The 18,641-nt window shown below is 43.7% G+C and overlaps 3 protein-coding genes across 3 annotated transcripts; 2 read left to right on the forward strand and 1 right to left on the reverse strand.

The window, feature by feature from the left end:
- Positions 1-561: 561 nt before the first annotated feature.
- LOC131884272 (kelch domain-containing protein 2-like) lies at positions 562-1,962 on the forward strand. Its single transcript, XM_059231991.1, has one exon. It carries the CDS (start codon positions 614-616, stop codon positions 1,826-1,828), a length of 1,215 nt encoding a protein of 404 aa, XP_059087974.1. The 5' UTR covers positions 562-613; the 3' UTR covers positions 1,829-1,962.
- On the forward strand, positions 1,931-5,731 carry LOC131884271 (sorting nexin-25-like). The gene is made up of 3 exons (XM_059231990.1): positions 1,931-3,684; positions 3,928-4,233; positions 4,302-5,731. The coding sequence occupies exons 1-3, from the start codon at positions 1,978-1,980 to the stop codon at positions 5,202-5,204; spliced, it is 2,916 nt and encodes a 971-aa protein (XP_059087973.1). The 5' UTR covers positions 1,931-1,977; the 3' UTR covers positions 5,205-5,731.
- Positions 5,732-6,680: 949 nt separating this feature from the next.
- On the reverse strand, positions 6,681-15,744 carry LOC131883423 (inositol-trisphosphate 3-kinase B-like). Its single transcript, XM_059230898.1, has 7 exons — positions 14,863-15,744; positions 10,966-11,742; positions 8,666-8,915; positions 8,354-8,564; positions 7,911-8,079; positions 7,723-7,794; positions 6,681-7,166 (listed from the first exon to the last, which is right to left on the reverse strand). The coding sequence occupies exons 1-7, from the start codon at positions 15,154-15,156 to the stop codon at positions 6,891-6,893; spliced, it is 2,049 nt and encodes a 682-aa protein (XP_059086881.1). The 5' UTR covers positions 15,157-15,744; the 3' UTR covers positions 6,681-6,890.
- Between the last annotated feature and the right edge of the window lie 2,897 nt (positions 15,745-18,641).

Raw genomic sequence — 18,641 nt, forward strand, 5'->3', positions numbered from 1 at the left:
CACTACCTCTCTACCCCAGATCTGTCCGTCCGTCCGTCTGTGTCTGTCTTGGTGTTGGTGCCGTTGTTGCGTACCGGACACCCCTCCGCCGTATACGAACGTACGAACGTGGGGAGGCCGATGGGTAGGTAGGTTCTCAGCTGTGCACATCGTTTACCACCTCATCCGGCCTACTTGTCGTGGTCTTTGTCCGTATTTTCTTACCGTGGGCTCTACCTCACTGCCACTGGAACCGTCTATGTGACCGACTCTGCCTGGTCCGAGATCCTGCTGGCCCGTCCCTCATGGCCATTGACCCATTGATGCCCTGATCTCCGTCCCTTGTCATGCCAGCCGGGTCCTGGTTCGGGTCCCAGCCAGTCATTTGATGTCCTGGGAGCCACTGGGTTGACTCTCGCTTTCCATGGGATTGGGTCTAGAGACCTACTTATGCGGCTGCCACGGGCGGGCCCGAGGACACCGTCGGAAATTGGGTTGGAAGTCGGCGGTTATCTGGGTGCGGCGGTTCTTGACCCGACATTGGGCCGCCGCGGCAGGCGGATGTACGGTACAGCAGAAGTCGGCGGTTATCTGGGTGCGGCGGTTCTTGACCCGACATTGGGCCGCCGCGGCCATGATGGCTGACCATGGTGGGCGTCGTATTCCCATTGTGGATTGTCGAGCGGGTCACGTGGCCGTGACGGCTCAAGACCGGATCGTGGTATGGGGCGGGTACGAGTTGGACGAGCAGAATCAGATTAATTACGCCCATCGCAAAGTGGCTATGTACACGGTGGCACTGGCTCAGTGGCGATACCGCGTCACGCATGGTCAGATTCCCCCTGGGACTTGTGGGGCGGCGGCTGTGGTGGCGGGCCATCACCTGTTCGTGTTGGCCGGATTTCAACAAGATTTGGTGTTAGACGAGCTGTGGATCACGGGAAACACCAATGCCATTTACGCCTTGAACTTAAGCTCTTTGCTTTGGTCCCGCATTTCGCCTAAGGGCATCCCGCCCATTGCCGCGGATAAATTAACGGCTTGGACGTTTGATCACTTCATCTATGTGTTTGGTGGCTTCGGCGAGTGTCACACTCCACCGGGCGAGTCCGTGGAAATCGTTTTAGGCGCTGAGGCCCACGTGAATCGTGGGTGGAATAATCAGTTCCTACGCTACGATGTGGCCCTCAATCAGTGGGAGTGGCCCCATTACCGAGGCCATAAACCCTCACCTCGCGCTGCTCATGCCGCCATTGTGGTTGGGTCGTCGGCCTTCATCTTTGGTGGCCGCTTAGATAACACCCGCCTCAATGACTTGTATCACTGCGACCTGAACTCGCTCACCTGGACCTGTTTGATGACCGCCTCCGAGAACTTCGATCCCACTCGACCCCAAGGGCGATCTTGGCATTCACTCACGGTGGTTTCGGCGACCTCGGCCATCCTTTACGGTGGATACGACAATCGTAACACTCCCTTGAGCGATTGTTGGCGTCTGGACTTGTCAGAACCTAAATCTCTTCAAACTAGCCGACCGCGGTGGACTCGGTTGGCGTTTGCCGACCGTCAGCCCCGGTTATGGCATCAAGCTGTCCTTGAACCCGAATCCCGTCAACTTTGGCTTTTAGGAGGCGTAGTCAAAGATATCCTCAACCAACACGAACTGAACCAGCACCCGGACAAAATCGACAAATTAGTCATCGAAGCATCACCATTGAAATATTTAGCCGCTGTAACCTGCGCCAAGCACTACGAGCGTCTTAAAAGAGATTTGGAGTTCATTCCAAAATCACTGCAAGCCTCAGTTAAAAGCAAAGCAGCCATTGATGTGTCACATCTTGAATTTTGATTAAAATGTGAATGAGTCTGTTCAAGCTTTTTCCAGTTAGAAACTGACCCGGATTACATTTGTATCCTACTTAATCTTCTAACTCAACTAACCCAACAAACCCAACTAACAACGGATGAATAATTTATTTTCAGGATTTGACTAACATAATGAGCACCAAAGACCGTTATTGGCTGGTCTTGGGTGGAGTTATGGGGGTACTGGTGTCCCTGAAGATCTGGGACAACCTTGAGCTATTCCTTTTCTTCGTGTCTATCATGGCTACAATCATGCTCTCAGCGTTGGGCTACGTAACTCTGCGTTTGCGATGCTCCCGTCCAATCCGATCGGTAGACTTTCTGCCCAAATCTGTATTGGAAATGCAAAGACTCCTATTGGATCAGAGTGGCCTCGGAGAAGGGTCTGGTGTTCAAGAGGAAAAAGCTGCGCCCAAAATCTCTCGGAACATCGATCAGGCTTTGAACGATATCTTGGATTTGGCCTCGAAGGATTACGTTTTCTATTGGTTTGGCCATCTTATGATGAATCAGTCAATCTCCGAGGAGAAGCTAAAAAGAGACCTGTGGCATGTGATATCCAGTCTCAAAGACCGAGTAGCTAATACGGATCATGTCAAGATTCTAGCCATTGATCTCGTCAAGAGGGTTTGTTGCCATTTCGAGAAGATTCGTCTAATTCAGGAGAATCGCCCATCGTCTTCAAAGCAAGCTCCAAACTTTCATGTATCACCTCATCTCATGTCCACGGAACGAGAGATGGAATATTTGGGTAAAGTGTCCGAAGCTCTCATCATCTTCCTTTTTCCCTCCTCTTATGGATCTTGTTTACCCATTCGACATATTCTCCGGGAAGTCTTCGCTCGCCATCTTCTTTATCCGGCCATTGATCTGATTACCAACCCAGATTCGATTAATGTTAAGATTCTGTCGTGGATACAAAAGAATCAATCTGTCAAAGAAATGGACAAGAAGACCTTTATTTATGCCGATTCGTTTGAAGAATTCGTCACCATGATCACGACCACTAATGACATAGCCGAAATCAAACAAATGAGGTACAACATTCTAACAGAAATCATGCAAGCCACGACCATGAACAATCTCAGGAAAGCCAAAGGCTCCATTCCTCATCTGCCAGACGAAGGCCTGGGAGGCTCGAGATCCAAAAAGGCCCATTTAATGAGTCCTCAGAACATGAAGCGATACATCAATCAGATGGTCCATGTCAAGGGTGTTTGTGAGAAGCGGTTGAACGAATTGGGTTGCGATCGCTTAGGAAGGGAGGTTCAAGAATTCCGCGAGAACGAATCCTTGTCATTTGATCGGGTAATGCATTCGCCCCTGACTAGAAAATACTTTTACTCCTACTTGGAGGAAGAGCATCATGAAGAGCTTTTAGGATTTTGGGCGGCAGTTGAAGAGCTCAAAGGGGCGGATAAGACATTGTGGCACCAATTAGGAACGGAGATCTTTTACGGATACATCAATAAACCTTCATCCTTAGTGTCTGTGCAAAGACCATTAATGAAACGCATCGAAGCTTTCCTCATCGGAGATGACGGACCAGAGGTCTTTTTTGAGCTCCAAGCCTCGGTCATGATATCGTTACAGGAAACATACTTCCCTGCGTTTCTCTTTTCCGACAAGTGCTATCTAATGCTGGAAGAGATTCAGGAGATGGAAGATATTCAAGGTGATCCGGACAAAGATCGAGACTCGTCGGAATCTCGCGAAAACAGTTCGAGTACGAACAAGCCCGAACCCATAGGTCAAACCATTTCCAATTATTCCGGATTTGCGAAATCTCATTTGGATCATGTCTCCGAGAAACTTCAGAACAAGCTTCAAGCTCTCACAGTAAGTGAACAATTTGACTTTTAAATTGCATTCCTTGTTTCATTCTCAGACTTGTGTTAATAATTACCTATAAGATGTAATTGATTACGAGTATATGGGTTACAAATGTAATCAATTTATTATAATCACAATTACTCTGTCTTTTAGATCTATTTAATACTTGCGACTCGTAATTCAAGAACCTTTCTTTATCGATAATTAGCCTACTTCTTAAATTGAGTTCGATATTGGTTTTATTGTCAGGCTCTGAAGAGTTCCCTCAAACCGGAATCGAAGGTCCTGGCCATGCTCCAATCCGAAGTGGATGGCTTAAAAATCGAACACAAGGAGGTGAAAAACCACATTACACGTACAGAAGCGTGGGCGGAGCATTTAGGCCGATGGCGATGTCACGTGCAAGCTGTGGAACAAAATGAAGACAAAGAAACTCTCCAAGCCTATTTGATCATTCATATTCCTCTCAAACGCGAGGATTCCGAACCATCACCTCTCGAATTCCGAGACTCTGAGGGATTTTCCTCTTCCACGGCTTGGTCATGCATTCGAAAGGTTGGTTTCAGGCAATTCTTAAATGATGTGGTTTGTTTTCAAGTATTGATGGTTCTCTTGCCATACAGGTGACTGAGTTTCATAATCTGCAAAGAGAGCTCGTCCCCTATGTTCCTTGGATAAAGAACCTGGAACTACCCTCGAACTCGAAGTCAATCTTTTCTCGAAATTCGAACAACCGCGCCGCTTTGGAGAAGGCCCGAGTGGTTATTCAACGTTACATGGATAGCGTACTCGCTAACGAGCATCTAAATCAAAGTGAGATCGTTTACGCGTTCCTGAGTCCAAGTCCACAATATCTCAAAACCATGAGACCCTTATCGCCCACTATATCGGGAAATAGCAAAAGCAATTTCTCTCCTTTCTCAAACTTCTTCAACAACAAAAGTGCGGAGGCTACCAAGAAAGAGGATCTAACCGAAGAGGAATTCTGGTTAGATGAATTAGATTCAAGCAACCGGAACGAAGATAATGGGAAAGATGTGATTGCGGAGTCATTGTACGGATTGATTGGAGAAGTATTTGATATGAGAGGTGTTTTCAAGTGGATGAGAAAGTCACTGATGACCTTTGTTCAAATCACTTATGGAAGCACGATCAATCGTCAAGTCCGGGAAACCGTAGGTTGGCTCACGTCCGAGCAAATGATTCTCTATTATCTGCATTCATTTAAGAAATCGTTCTGGCCTTTGGAATCTAAGAACAGTCCCCCGGAACGGACCGCAAATCAGAAGCTCCATATTCGCCAAGAAGCAAAAGAAGCTCTCTTGCATAACATTCCGGAGGTTCTCGTGAATCTTGTGGGTCAACAAGCAGCGGTCAATGGAACCACGAAAGTTTTCGAGGTGCTTCAAAATGCCACATTGAACCGTCAGCTTCTCTACGATGTGTTTGAGTCACTCATGTTTGAGTTCTTCCCGGAATTACTTCAAAGTCATTCCGCCCAACAAATCAAAAGCTTTTCAATGTAAAAAAAAAAAAATCTGTCAAAGCTATCATTTATGACTATTTTCAGTGTACCCAAAGTTAGAGATCCTATCCAAGTCAGAATTGTGAAATAAGACCCCTCCCCTCCCCTTTCTCCCTGGATTGTGCATGTACGTGTACGTTTCTAGATATTGATCAAACGATTCCTAGCTTAGACAAAAGAAACTCTTCTCCTAAAACATGGCAAAGTTATCCGAAGCCATGGGGCATTTGTGGAACAATTTGAACGATCTTTGTGAGAAGGACCCTCAAAAATATGAGGAATTTATGACCAATGCATCTCAAGAACATGATAAATTGTCCTCCAGCCCTGAACCTCATTCTTGTTTTGAGATATTTTGTGACAAGGTATTGTTCGTTCTACTATTGCTTGCACGTAATAACAATTGTGATCATTTGATGAAACCCATCCTAGTCATGCAAACATACGTGATCAACATGTAAATAACCCCCTTGTTGTTTCAATGTTAGCAACTAACTTACCATAAATATATTAATTCTTATCAATAGACCGGTGCTTGCTTATACTTGAATTTGTTATCGTGGAAACGTGTGGAAATCCCAAAAAATGATCCTGACACATTACCTTTGGCCGGAGGAATCCTTCAAAAGAACTCGAGTACTTACGTGGCCACTCGCCCTGACTTGATCGACGATCATTTTGTGAAAGTAGGTCCGAGCTTCAAAGAGCATTTCATGCAAATCGTCTTTGACTTTTTGGAGCATCAGAACCCTGATGTACGCTTCTCAAGACAATGGGTTTTGTCCAAAGACAAGTTCGTTGGGTCCAAGGAGGAAATGATTGCAAGCTTCTCTCCTGCATTAACGACATCATTGAACCACAACAAAGAGCTTTTGGCTTCTCCGATTAGTCTGGTGCAGAAAATTCGACACGGATCTAATGAAAATGATGAAATGTCCCCCTTGAAAGAATTACCAACCTTAGAGCGCAATCCAGAGGAGGAGTTGAGAGCATCATCAAAACCCACAATCTTGTTACCCAAGTCAAAAGAAGTCTCTCTTAAAAGCGTTCAAACACGAAAATTACAACCACTTGTTCCTCTATTTGGCCGAAGAGAGTGTCCTTCAAACAAAGTCATATACTTTAAAGTGTATCTACCCGAAATCTCGAACAAGGAACATTCTCTTTCCGCCATCAACAATCAGGTGTGTACTCGTACCGGGATGCAAAGGATGAATGAATATCTCCTACTTTGTTCAAGGATTCTACAACTAATCCTTGGTCCTAATGAACATTTTTACCGATCGTTTCAGACCAATCATCTGATCGTCCAGACAACAATGGGGCACGCCCTCTCCACTCCGATATTTCCAGTAGAACCAGTCTGTCAGCTCTCATGCTCTATTGATTACACAACGTGGTTGAATCACGTTTTGACCATTTGCATTGCTTTTAATACAGCATCAAAACCAACCTGATACAATAGAACAACGTTAGCTGGTATGGGAGCGACTTTTCTCTTTATTTGCACTAACAAAATGAATCTGTTTGACTTGGATGCAAGATAAATCACAGATCTTTAACGAATTGTAAGAAATGAATGAACTGGATTGCGGGTGGGTTGGGGCTATAGTCGTAATCATGCTTGGTCTTAATTTTACCGGCGTTGGCGATACCAATCTTGGGTTTTCCTGGAATGTAAACTTGATTACGTTTCGGAGGTTGTGAGAGTTATGAGGGATTTTTCCGCTCGCTCATCAGACGACACGGCAATTCTGGGGGCATCCGAGTTGACCAGTTGTTCCATGATATTGATGAGGTTATCAATGCCAATGAGATACCCGTCCTCATGATTTCCGACCTCCCAGGGTGACTTGTGGTCAATTTTGTGGCCTTCAGGCAATGGCACAGTCTTCCCAAAGTCTATTAACCATATCGAGGCTTTTTGATTGTCATGAACAAAGAGTAGCGAGCTTCCGATCAACTGGATTTGCAAAAGGTATAAATAAAAATTAGGAGTAGACAAATGTGTTTGTGTGTGCGTATGTGTGGTCACGAACTTCTTGAAATATGGACTGTGAACGAGCTTCCCGCCAAATCGGCCTGCTCTTGGTCATAGCCACTCTGAGCCTCTTTTCGAATTAAAGTAATAAAATAAGGAAGGTTGATCTCCTCAATTAAAGGCGGATCATCTTTATATCATTTACTTGGAAAGTGGTTCGATTCAAAATTATGTTGCCAAAAGCTTATGTAGGTCACCAAGAGCAGGCCAAAAATTCGGATTTTTTGTAGTGTTTGCTACATTACTTTGAACTTATCTCCTAAATTCCCTGAGCATAATTTTGGGCGCAAATTTGGCCACGTTCATCTTTTCAACAAGACCTTGTGGTCGTGTGAACTGCTTATTTGGAAAAAAAGAAACGTTTTAGCAGATAAGAAACTTTTGCTTCGTTTTGCAGTCCACCTCTCTAGAAGTCCGTGGTGTGGTCAAGGTGCAGTCCATGAACACTCGTTGAATCAAGATTTATTTGCTCGCTCACCTCATGCTGTTGAAAGAATTTTGACCGTTCCAGACTTGCTCGAATGATTCTTAAGCGCTCTAAATACTGCACCTGAAATAGAATCTAGTACGTTTTATTTTGCTGACTTATAGGAATTCCCCGCTCAGACGTGATTGCAACGGAACGTGTCCCATCAAATTGTCAATGAATTCAAGAAATCAACTTACAGCCTTTTTCGGATTGAGTGCCAAGAACCGCTTGAACGCTTCAAATACTTGGTCTCTTGTCTTGGTAGTCTTAAACTCTTTGGAGGAAGATCCGTCACTCATTTTCACACCTTCAATGCGAAATCCCAACGTTGCCGTGGAAGATATCGTCTCTCGCCAAACCATGTATCTATTTCAATGAGAGATTATATCATAAAGTGTTAAACATTTGTCTTCAAAGAGAAACCTCGTATCAAGCTAAGGGATCTCAACTTTTCTAGTTCAATCCGAATCATCCAAGGTCAATTATCTACCTCGCAAATATTGACATTCTCTCACTCCTCTAATTGAAATGATCTACATTACTGCTCTGCATTCCTTTTGCACTGGGTCTTGTCGTGATCTTTTAGTTCGAGTCTGAAATTGTTCTACTTTTTCAGCATAGTACACATGAATGTCCGTACCTTGGTTTTGTGACTCCTTTGAGTTTGTGCTCTTCCTCAGTTGGCGCATCAGAATCCACAGCGATCATCTTGTCATACATGTCTCTCCTGAGTTTTGGGTTCTCTTTAGCCTTGGCCAGTTCCTCCTCAAGATAAGTTCTCACCCCGATCTTACAATCCATGATCGACGGATTCGAGAACGACGACAAGCAATCTTGAAGTTGGATGAATTCTGCCGAAGGAAGTCATAATAACAGTTGGTTAAGGCCAAGTGATTATTTGAAAATACTACAAAAAAAAAAACTTTGGAGGTTTCTCAACGAGTCAACTCACTTTCATCGTCATCCAACGTCAGGATGCCCTGATATTTGGGCACGAGGTGTGCCAACTCATCATTCTCAAACTTCTGATAGCAGAGCTCCTCTTGAACACAGAGCTTCTTGAGAACCGTGCCTTGATTTTTCCCGGCTTTGAAGTTGCCTGAGTGGCCCGCGAGCTGGACCCATTGGTAGCGACGGTTTTTGTACGTTTGGATGAACGGGGTCCATTGAACCATCCGACGCAGTTTACGCCAACCAGAGGGCTGAAAGAAAGGAAAAAAGGATGCCATAAACATCATGAGGAGATCGAAATGAGGACAGGAGAAGCGGACATATTCCTCTACGACGAGAACTATATTTCTTCTAAATGGGCAGAGATCATTTACGAACTAGAAAGAAAATCTGTGGGTCGCTTTTTTTCTTCTCTGAAATATAATTGAGAAAACAAACCTTGCCGCAAATGGTTTTTTTTCCTGCCAAAAACATTCAACCAAACACAAAAAGACATGTTTAATTTTTGACTCAGTTACTATCGTCGCGAAAGAGGATTTAAGTTTGACAACTTTCATCATTGGAAGTTCCAAATTTGGTTGTCGGAAGATGGTCACTCAAGCCGAGCCAAATCCAGTCCCACCAAATGTACGTATGGCTCTGTGGTGAACTTCAAAAGACAAGCCAATCAATTAAAGTCGCCGCGTGGTACGCCATAAAACAACCATAAAAATACACGCCAACACCAGATGCCGAAGGTAGACGCACAACGGCACAAGCATAAACCATCAAGTGAAGCGTTTCAATACGGTCGATGGCCGCAGCTCAGTTTCTTTACCCTCTCCCCTCCTCTCCCCCAATCCCTTGATGGCTTTAAGTACATCCATCCAATGTGATGCAGCTCACATATTCTGCACCTGCACTACATTTAACCTAGATACAATGCATACCTCCCCTCAAGAGTTCCTTAAGCCAGCTGGCCAGCTAGCTATCTACAGAAAACATCTATCCATCTGAATCCATCTATTCATCTTCTGCTATGGGTTCAAGTTGTGGTGCTATGTGCTTGTTTATGAGCCAAGCAAGGGGTTTTAAAATCGACCAGAGGGAAGATTTATTGCATTCTCCAATGTTCTTTGAGTAGTACGCAATCAAAACACTTTAGTTGAGAAATTCATCTGCCAAATTCAATCACACAAGATGGGTGGTACTCATCTGATCTTCTTTCAAAAACGCGTATTTAGTTGCATGATGCATGTTTTTTAGATGCCAAGCTCGAAGGAGCTCATTAAGATAGGAAGGAAGAAAAAATAAGGACGCCAAGATAACACACATTTGATTAAAGGCCATCATCCTCTTAGGGATCAACAACAGTTGGTATTCAGGCCGAAAAACATCTTGCTCTATGTACGAGTAGTATGCTAGCTAGTATGCCATCTGGACCAAAGAAAACGTACGTGTAACAACTAGCTAACATAGGGCCTCGACATCGAGATTGATGAGGGATTTGTGCGAAAACCGAGTTCCACCTCCTCCATCTCTACCAAAAGAATGGGATCAGAAGACTGAAGCGGTAAAACAAATCATCTTGAAAAGAGCTACTAACCTGGGCACAGAGCTACGTCATTCTGAAGGTTACTTTATGGGAGATTTACTCTCATCCATCGAGAGATTCGTACGAGGAAAAAAATCATAACCAAGCCATTACGTAAACTGGATTCCAAATAACACGGCTACCAGCCCATCGATTGGATTCGAATTAAGGGTTCAAAGGCAGCATTCTAACATTTTTTAAGGACAACTTGTTGGAAAACTTGATTTGCTTTACGAGATTGGTTAGTTTGACTATGTTCAATGTACGCAGATAGATCCCCTCCAAACTTAGGGCGAACGATGAAGAGTCAATTAAATTTCACCGGGCATGTTCGCTTGCCAGGTAGTCTTTGCCCCTAAAAACACGACCTGGTACTTTTATAGCTTGAGCTAGGGGTTCTGTTTAGGTAATCTTGGTGAGACTTTGAAGTCTTTTAGGACGTAGGTTAGCCTGAGTAGCATTGAGTAGGGTATAGTGATCAAGAAGAACAGGGTCACAGACACTGCTAGGCAAAAAGCATACCATATACGAACACCCCAAGCATAGTCAAATGATTTTTGTCGCTTTGAGGTCCCCATATTAAAAAAAACAACTGATTGGAGTTGAATTGTGACTTTCAATCGACTAAGAACAAGAGTGATATATGAGCACCCTGTGATGCTATAAAGAGATAAGTCTTTGCATCAGATTAGCTTCCAAATATACACATATGTCATGCGCAGCCTCACCCTTTTCGAAAAATATGACTTTTTAGAGCTCGGATCAGGTGCTGCCTTGGCAACGTGGGTGGACTTGTGTGAATGCGATACATCCTGCTTTTCATCCAAGGAGAAAAACTGAGGATCAGTATTTGGAACCGTCAGTAAGTTCCCACTCCTTTCTGGATCTGCCTCTTGAATTGTTCCGGGTGGCAGTGAGGTCAACAAAGCGAGGCGCTTGGTGAAGCTTCGATTATTGTTGCCTTCAACGTCGGAGCTCTCCCATTCTGAGCTGAGGTCATCCGAACTGGCCTCGCCATACTCCACGGTAGGAGTGAGATAACGCAGAGATTCGCGATATTGCTCGTATCCTCGAGCTAAACCGACCAACCCTCCCATACGGGGAGATGAATGTCGGTTAGGAGATCGACTGGGAGAACCACGAGAGATTTTCCGAGCCGCCGATTCCAGACATTTCACCGCATCCGTGTCATCTTCATACTTATAATCGTCATCAAATGGGGAGGCACCAAAACAAAACACTGGCACCGGAGATGAGGCCAAAGACAGTTTCTTTCTGGCTCCTTTTGATCTTTGAGGTACACTTCGTGGACAGCTCTTGGGCGACGACGACAACTCACTACTCGAACTAGTTCCTAGGCTCAGATTGGGCACCGAGAGCTTTTTAGTCCGTCGAAAAAAGCTTGGTGAGCTCATTCTCTGGCGAGTTGGGGCCTGGTCCTGATTAAACTGATCCGGATCTGGTCTCGGCATTCTTTTGATGCTTGTTGGCAACCTTATAACTGCTGTACGGAGTTAAAGGGCATCAAGTGTTTTGTGTTTCGACAACGAGAGCACTAATCATTAAACCAAGTGACTTGAACGCGCTGGATCAATTTCAGGCTGAAATCCCTTCATGGCGCCGGGTTACCTGTGTTGGGTGAGGGAGGCACACACATCGTTATTCTGATATCCCCCACTCTTGAAGAAGTGGCACACTTGATTTTACATCTGATGACGGGGAACGTCAGAGTATGGCGAGTGTTAACTAACTCGTGTCTCTCCCGATTGACGTCACATACCGTGGTATCGCATTTCGAATAATCGACAAACTTTTCCACTCTCTAAGAGGCAGCTCCCACAGAAGAATGGATAGAACGTGAATAAATGTACGGTGGTGCGTTCACGGGAATGTGGCCAAAATCAAACAGATCCTCATACTCCATCCACACACTCTAGGGGCGGCTGACTGTGTGCGTGTGTATGTGTGCATGCATGTGTGGATGTATTTGATGTGTGTACACTGCAACAAGTATGAGCCTATGGGTTTGAGAGCCCATGTGGGCGAGTTCTTTGTGAGAGATCCACCGAGAGACTCGAGAGGCGTCGCGCAAGGATACATGCTCGCGCCTTTATCCTTCTACGCACTACAGCGGTACACTCACCTACACAAGCAAATTCAGCGCACCTCAGAACTGACGGAGCATGAGCTTCTTCTCTTATTTCGGTCACAGAGAAACTAAAGAATCTTTCAATCACGCAGAAGCTTTTCAGATAACTTTACCCAGGTATAGGAATCGCTGCCCCCGTTCGTGTATAAAACATTTGCTAACACTTGGGGTCTTGGGTTACCCATTGAAGGTTTTTACTTTATGAAATGCTAATGCTTCGCGCACAATAGGTTTTGGCAGCATGGAACAACTGCCGGAAAACAACCCGATCTGCACGATTTTTATATATTCCAGAGATCGTGCCGTGCCTTGATTGACTCTCAAAAGATCCTTTTAAGTTCGCACAAAAGGATATTGCATGCAGTTCATTTGAGTGTGATTGAATGATTAAGAATCTCACATAAAATAATATATTGCTGCGGAATGATTCGCAAATGCGCATCTATAGAGCTTTGATTATTGACGTGTAATTTGGTTCAATCTCGTAAACGCTTGCGCAAAAAACATTTCAATGATCAAAGGTCCTTATTCTATTTTTACCTCTTGCGCTGTTGTTCACGATTCACTATGGTGTTTCAGTATAAAGGATAAGAATGAGTACATCGAGTAACGTCATGTGTACTTTGGCTAAAATCTTTAGGCAAACTTTGTTCTGACAATGCGAGGCCTGAGCACATTGCACTATATATACTGTCACATTGAGTAGCCTTGTCCAGAACGGATAAAGTAGCATTCTAACATTAGACAATGGTACAACCATTCCTAGACAAAAACAGTCATCGCATTACCTTAAACGATATCTCGATAATGCCCGTCCATCAACATTGGTATGCAAAGTGCACATAAACAGAAGGAGCTCATCATTTGCTCAAGAGTATTTTACATCAGTGTCACAGATTACTTGCGTCAAGAAGAATCGGGAATTCCGAGGTGGGACATGGGTTTTCAATAATCTTGAACAGCCTGATAATGCATGTTTTAGTTCACTTACAACGTGAGATTTTTTCGCCTCGGCATCTGCAACTCCGGGTTGTTCAAGAATATCGTCCTCATGAGGACCAAAATTGTCCGATCCTTTATGCGTCTCTATGAGCTCTATGAGCTCTGCTCTTTGATCGGATGTTAGAACACGGCTGAACTGGAATGGATCACTGCAACGACGCTCGTCATCGACTACCCGTCTCACACCTTTGCAGTAGATACAACAGACCTGATAACTTCCACCACCACTAGCACTAGCTTTGTCGGGATTTTTGAATCGGATTCTGGACCAGGAAACACTTTGAGTGAATTTTTGATCCTCCGTGGCACCATTATTGCGTGGCAGCAAGATATCAAAGAGTTTCTCACGACCTTTACGAAGCGATCGCCTTCTTTGACCACTCTTAGGGCTTTGAACACACTGACATTCGTTTCGAGACTCCATACTACACGAAATGGGCGTGCTATCAGAATGTTTTCGCCACACGGAGGGGGAATTGATAGTACTGCTAAGATAAAGATGGTCACTAAAGATCGGTTGTGTTAAGGTTGTGGTCGCCATTGTCTCTTCCCTCTTTTGGGTTGTTCATCACTGATGAAGCTGAGTCAAAGACAACAAGCTGATTCGATCAATGTTGGCTTATCTTTCGCCAAGTTGTTTAACAAGTGCCTTGCGATTTGAGCACGAACTCCCATATCGTTCCCTCGTCTAACACTGACTTATGTATTAGTACTAGTCACTCGATTGGCAGCCCAGTCATTGATCAACAGTATCACCATCATCATCAGCCTTCGTTCGTCCGAATTCACAAGTGTCTAAATTGTTTGAGCTCGACTACACATGTATATGCGGGTCCATCACCCTTTTAAAGTTGGATTAATTGAGAACACCACATATATGTATATATGGGAGTACGTGCGTAGATTCTGGAGCTGGCAAGACATCCGCTTATCATTTGACTAATTTTAAAACCTGTCTTTCGATTGTATTATTGAGAGTTAGCAGGTAAAACACTTGTACATCTAAAAATGGAAAATTGCATTGCCTTCAACTCGTTATAAGTGCCTTGGATTAATAAGCTAACAATTAACAGCCCCATTTTCGTTCACAGGCACAAGTACCCATCATTTCTAACAATTGGACGATGACTTAGTTAGTCAGAAGTTTTAACTCCCAAAACACGGCATATTGGCAATATGGATAGTGATACGTGAATCACACACCATCCTTGACCTGAATGAATGATGTATGACACAACTGGGGAAGGAGGAAAAGCCGAGGTTGTGTTGCTTTCTTTCAAATTGTAGCGCTTGTCCATCAAAATTTTCATTGACGCTCTAAGTTAGAGGGCTCTACTCTAAGTAAACGCCCTCACAAAATATCATTGCCATTTCGGAAAATTGAGCATTTTGCATTCAAGGATATATTGAAACTGTGGGTCATTGGTAACTACTTCTTCGTCGTTTAAGAACCAATTCGTGTATTCTCTCTTACCTTTCTGGATTTTGGTTTGGAAGTACTGGACGCAGGTTCATTAGATGGAATTTTGGTCTGCGAGAAATCCAGTAGAAAATCCGTGATTCCTAACACACAATCATCACATGAGCATCTATCACTGTCGCTAAGACCACTGGTGTAGCTGTGAGTGGAGCATGTGGAATCCACGGAATGCACGGAATTGGAACGTAAGAAATTCGTGGTGGCTTGGCTCATTTTCTCGGCCATGATCGCCTCCAAAATTTTGGAATCCCCGTTGAATTTGGGCTTGACAAAATTGTCTCCACTCATGATGATTGTGTAGCGGCAGATAAAGGTGAAGATACTGCCAATACAGGAGCTAATGATCACGCGAGTCCACTACTTGTGAGCGGTTTCTTCGATTTTGAGTAAACTCTATCTAACAAAAAGGGCAAGTCTCCCTTCTGTGACAGACACTGGCTCTGAATTCTAGAAGGAATTAAAAGATAATGAAACGACACGACAGGCGATCCCCAAAAGATCCGTTTCCTGGAGGTTTGTAAAGTATGTAGTAGATCCGGCCTCGATGCGAAGTTCAACGAATACTAATTCAGAGCCGCGATTGAACGATCGCGACATGTAGCGCACAATACACTGAGTTTGCTTGAAACAAGGGCAAAGATTGTCCCTTGCAGTACACCATGCTCTGCGACAAATTGAACGGAATATTTCGAGCACTAGAACAAAAGGGAAAAGAGAGAAGGGGGGGAGTAGGATGAGCACAAGGGTCGCTCGAGGAAACAGTATCAGCAAGAAAAGTCAAATTGCCGTATGTGTCGTGCCTACGACTGAAGTTTGTGTTATCTAACTGACACAATGGAGCGGTAACATAGATAATAGTTGAACAGCAAGTGAAAAAGCAGAGGCAGCTTTAGAAGTAACCGCTTCAACAGAAGCAGGAGATGAACAAAGCTCCTTGCGATGAGATGCTGACAGACTAATTCAATGTTCATCAAAATCCATACCACTCACGTTTCACAACCTTCGGCATGAGGACAGCCTGAAGGCTCTAAAACACGTCCAAGTCGTTGCTCATTTTTACGTTTCGTTTCTACAATGGGATCTCTTCATCATACTCATAGATTTGAGCATCTTCGACAGGCAAAATATATCTCACTCGTTTTTCTGTTTCTTGATCTCGTATTCCGTCAGCAAAACAATGTTTCGCACCATCAAGTTTCCAACGACGAGCAAACAACCGCAGCGAACATAATTCCCACTTGAGCGGCCTTCTTCCTCCAAGATCCTTCTGCTCATTCAAACTTCATATTCCCATGTCTAAAGCGATTGTCAGACGATTCCGCCTGTGTCCCGAAACGAACGGCGAAAAACACTCGATCGCACTCACAAGAAGAGCTCATCTGAATGATTTTAGGTCACTATGGGGCTATGGGGCTGGCCGAATGAATGGAAGAAATGAGAACTCAGAGTAGAAACAATAACACTAGCAGCATTCCCAGTCCCGGTAGAAGTGGTACTGGTGCACAGAGCACGTCTATTCCGCATTTCCAAGCGGAAGAGGCTCGATCAAGAAGTCAAGAAGTCCCTGGAAGTTCCTAACACACTACACTGGTCGGGTCAGTTTGAGATGAGGCTATCTTTCCCTCCGCCACTCTACAAAACGTAAGTACATGAGACTCATGTGAGTGGAAATCACGAAGGCGACAATAACAGCGACGACGACGCTGACGACCAAATTGTTGGGCGTTAGGTGCTCAATCCGATCAACGACGGAATGGGGAGCAATTCAGAGAAGCCGTTTGGACAATTTATTGGCTGGATGGAGCCATAAAGCCGCGAAAGATCTGATTGTCATCATTATTGAACCAGCCCCTGGGGATATGGTGGCAAAGCGAAAAGAAAAGATCACACCAGATTAATAAGCGTCACCGTGTTTGGGGTGTGAAAACTGATCTGCTTCTCGTTACATTACAATTTCACAATCATTTCGTGGGGACCACGGAATCACATGTGTGCTTCGAGTCAGCATCCAAATCACTTAGGTTGTCACAGTTGTGCCAACATGCACTGCAATGTGTCTTCGACATATTTCTTCGCCGAACTGGGGAGAAATAGGAGGTACATATGGCCATTCGCTCCATCCTCATCCGCGAGAGCCTACTTCGCCTTCCAAGAAGCTCATCAATAATTCAAACTTGCCAGAGAGGTCGCAGAGAATAAGGAGCTGGCTGGCACTTTTCAAGCGAAATTATTCCGAGTGGAGTCGAATTTTCTATCCCATGAGTATGACTGAGGAAGAAGAGCCCATTCTGAGCAATACCGTTTCTTGCACTATAGCTGATGGAAATCAAAATACTGCCAGTGGAAGAGCTAGAGGCATGTCATGAAAAACATATGTGTGCTCACTTCACCCCGAAGATTTGAACTTCGACGGTAATGTAGCCTTGTCCAACGGAGATGACGAGATTGGCTTGATTTATTAGCGATGGGCTTGGAAATTGAGATTGAGTCCAATAGAATCCGTACTTTCAAGTTTTTTTTTAACTAGAGCACGATTTTTCCGGAAATTATTTTTTTTACAATCACTTTTTTCCACCGCTAGCTATTATTTATAGTTTTTGTTTAACTTCACTCATTTTTCTTGGTGGAAAATTGTGCATTCATAAATCACTCTCAATTCTAGTGATCTAAAGCGATACTTCGCTTTTACCGTGATTCGCTTCTTGCAACGATTCATTTAACACATTTGTTTACACTACAGAAGTTTTTAACTGGGCGTCATTAGTTTCAAAATTTTTCACCATTTATCATTCAAAATGTTGGTTTCTTGCAAAATGACCCGTTTAAAAGCCAAATTTGGCACCAAATTGGACGAAATTGCGATAGTTTCATTTAATGTAGTCAGGGAATTGTTGGCTTACACATTTATTATCTTTTTTATCATAACTTCACCAGCATTAAAGTCCAGAGGGAGAGTTTTTATTTAGTCTAGAGAAAAAACGGGAGAACAGCCTAACTTGCCTCTTGGGATTTGACTCCTTACCTCTTGCAACGATTTTCCTAATTATTGGGTGGAGGTGGCGCCCTCTGGCTGGTCTAGATGTGGACAAACAAACATAGAAATGAAACAGTACATTTTAAGATGCCAGATTTTATTAGGGCTTTATTCAATGAGCAACTGATTCTCGAGCATTGTGATACAATGAATACATAACCAACTCTTACTGGAGACTTTTCTAACTCTGCAAAGGTAAAAGTGCGAACACTTTTACGTCCAAAAAGGAATTCGGCAATGAGTTTTTATTGCATGCTTGATAATCCTCAAAACTTTTGGCATCCTAACTTCCCATCAAAGTGTAAAAAAAAAGGTTTGGCTTCTTATTGGTGACTAATCTTTAAAACAAAACTATTTTCTATCATACTTACTTTTCTTATCTCAAGGACTTTAAGCAAAATAGAAGTTTCTATAACTAGATAACTCCAAAATAGGAGATAGGAGAAATGACAAACTTAAAATGAAATTGATCGTTTGTCTAATTCTCTCGAGCATTTTTCCTCAATTCATGCTTTATTTCAACCCTACATTTCTCAACGTTTGGCCAACTTTGCTTGTCAAATTGTAAGCAATTCTGGGCCTTGTAATTAATAAAAAAATGCTTTTAATCTTTTCTTCAATTCTGTCCAGTTCATAGTGGATAATCAACTTTAAATCTGGGCACAACTTATTAGGTCTCCCTCCTTTCAGCCAGCCAAACCAGCCAGTCGATCCATAACACACAGAGACGGTGAAATCA

The sequence above is a fragment of the Tigriopus californicus genome, chromosome 7, assembly GCF_007210705.1.
Source record: "Tigriopus californicus strain San Diego chromosome 7, Tcal_SD_v2.1, whole genome shotgun sequence".
Classification (NCBI taxonomy): domain Eukaryota; kingdom Metazoa; phylum Arthropoda; class Copepoda; order Harpacticoida; family Harpacticidae; genus Tigriopus; species Tigriopus californicus.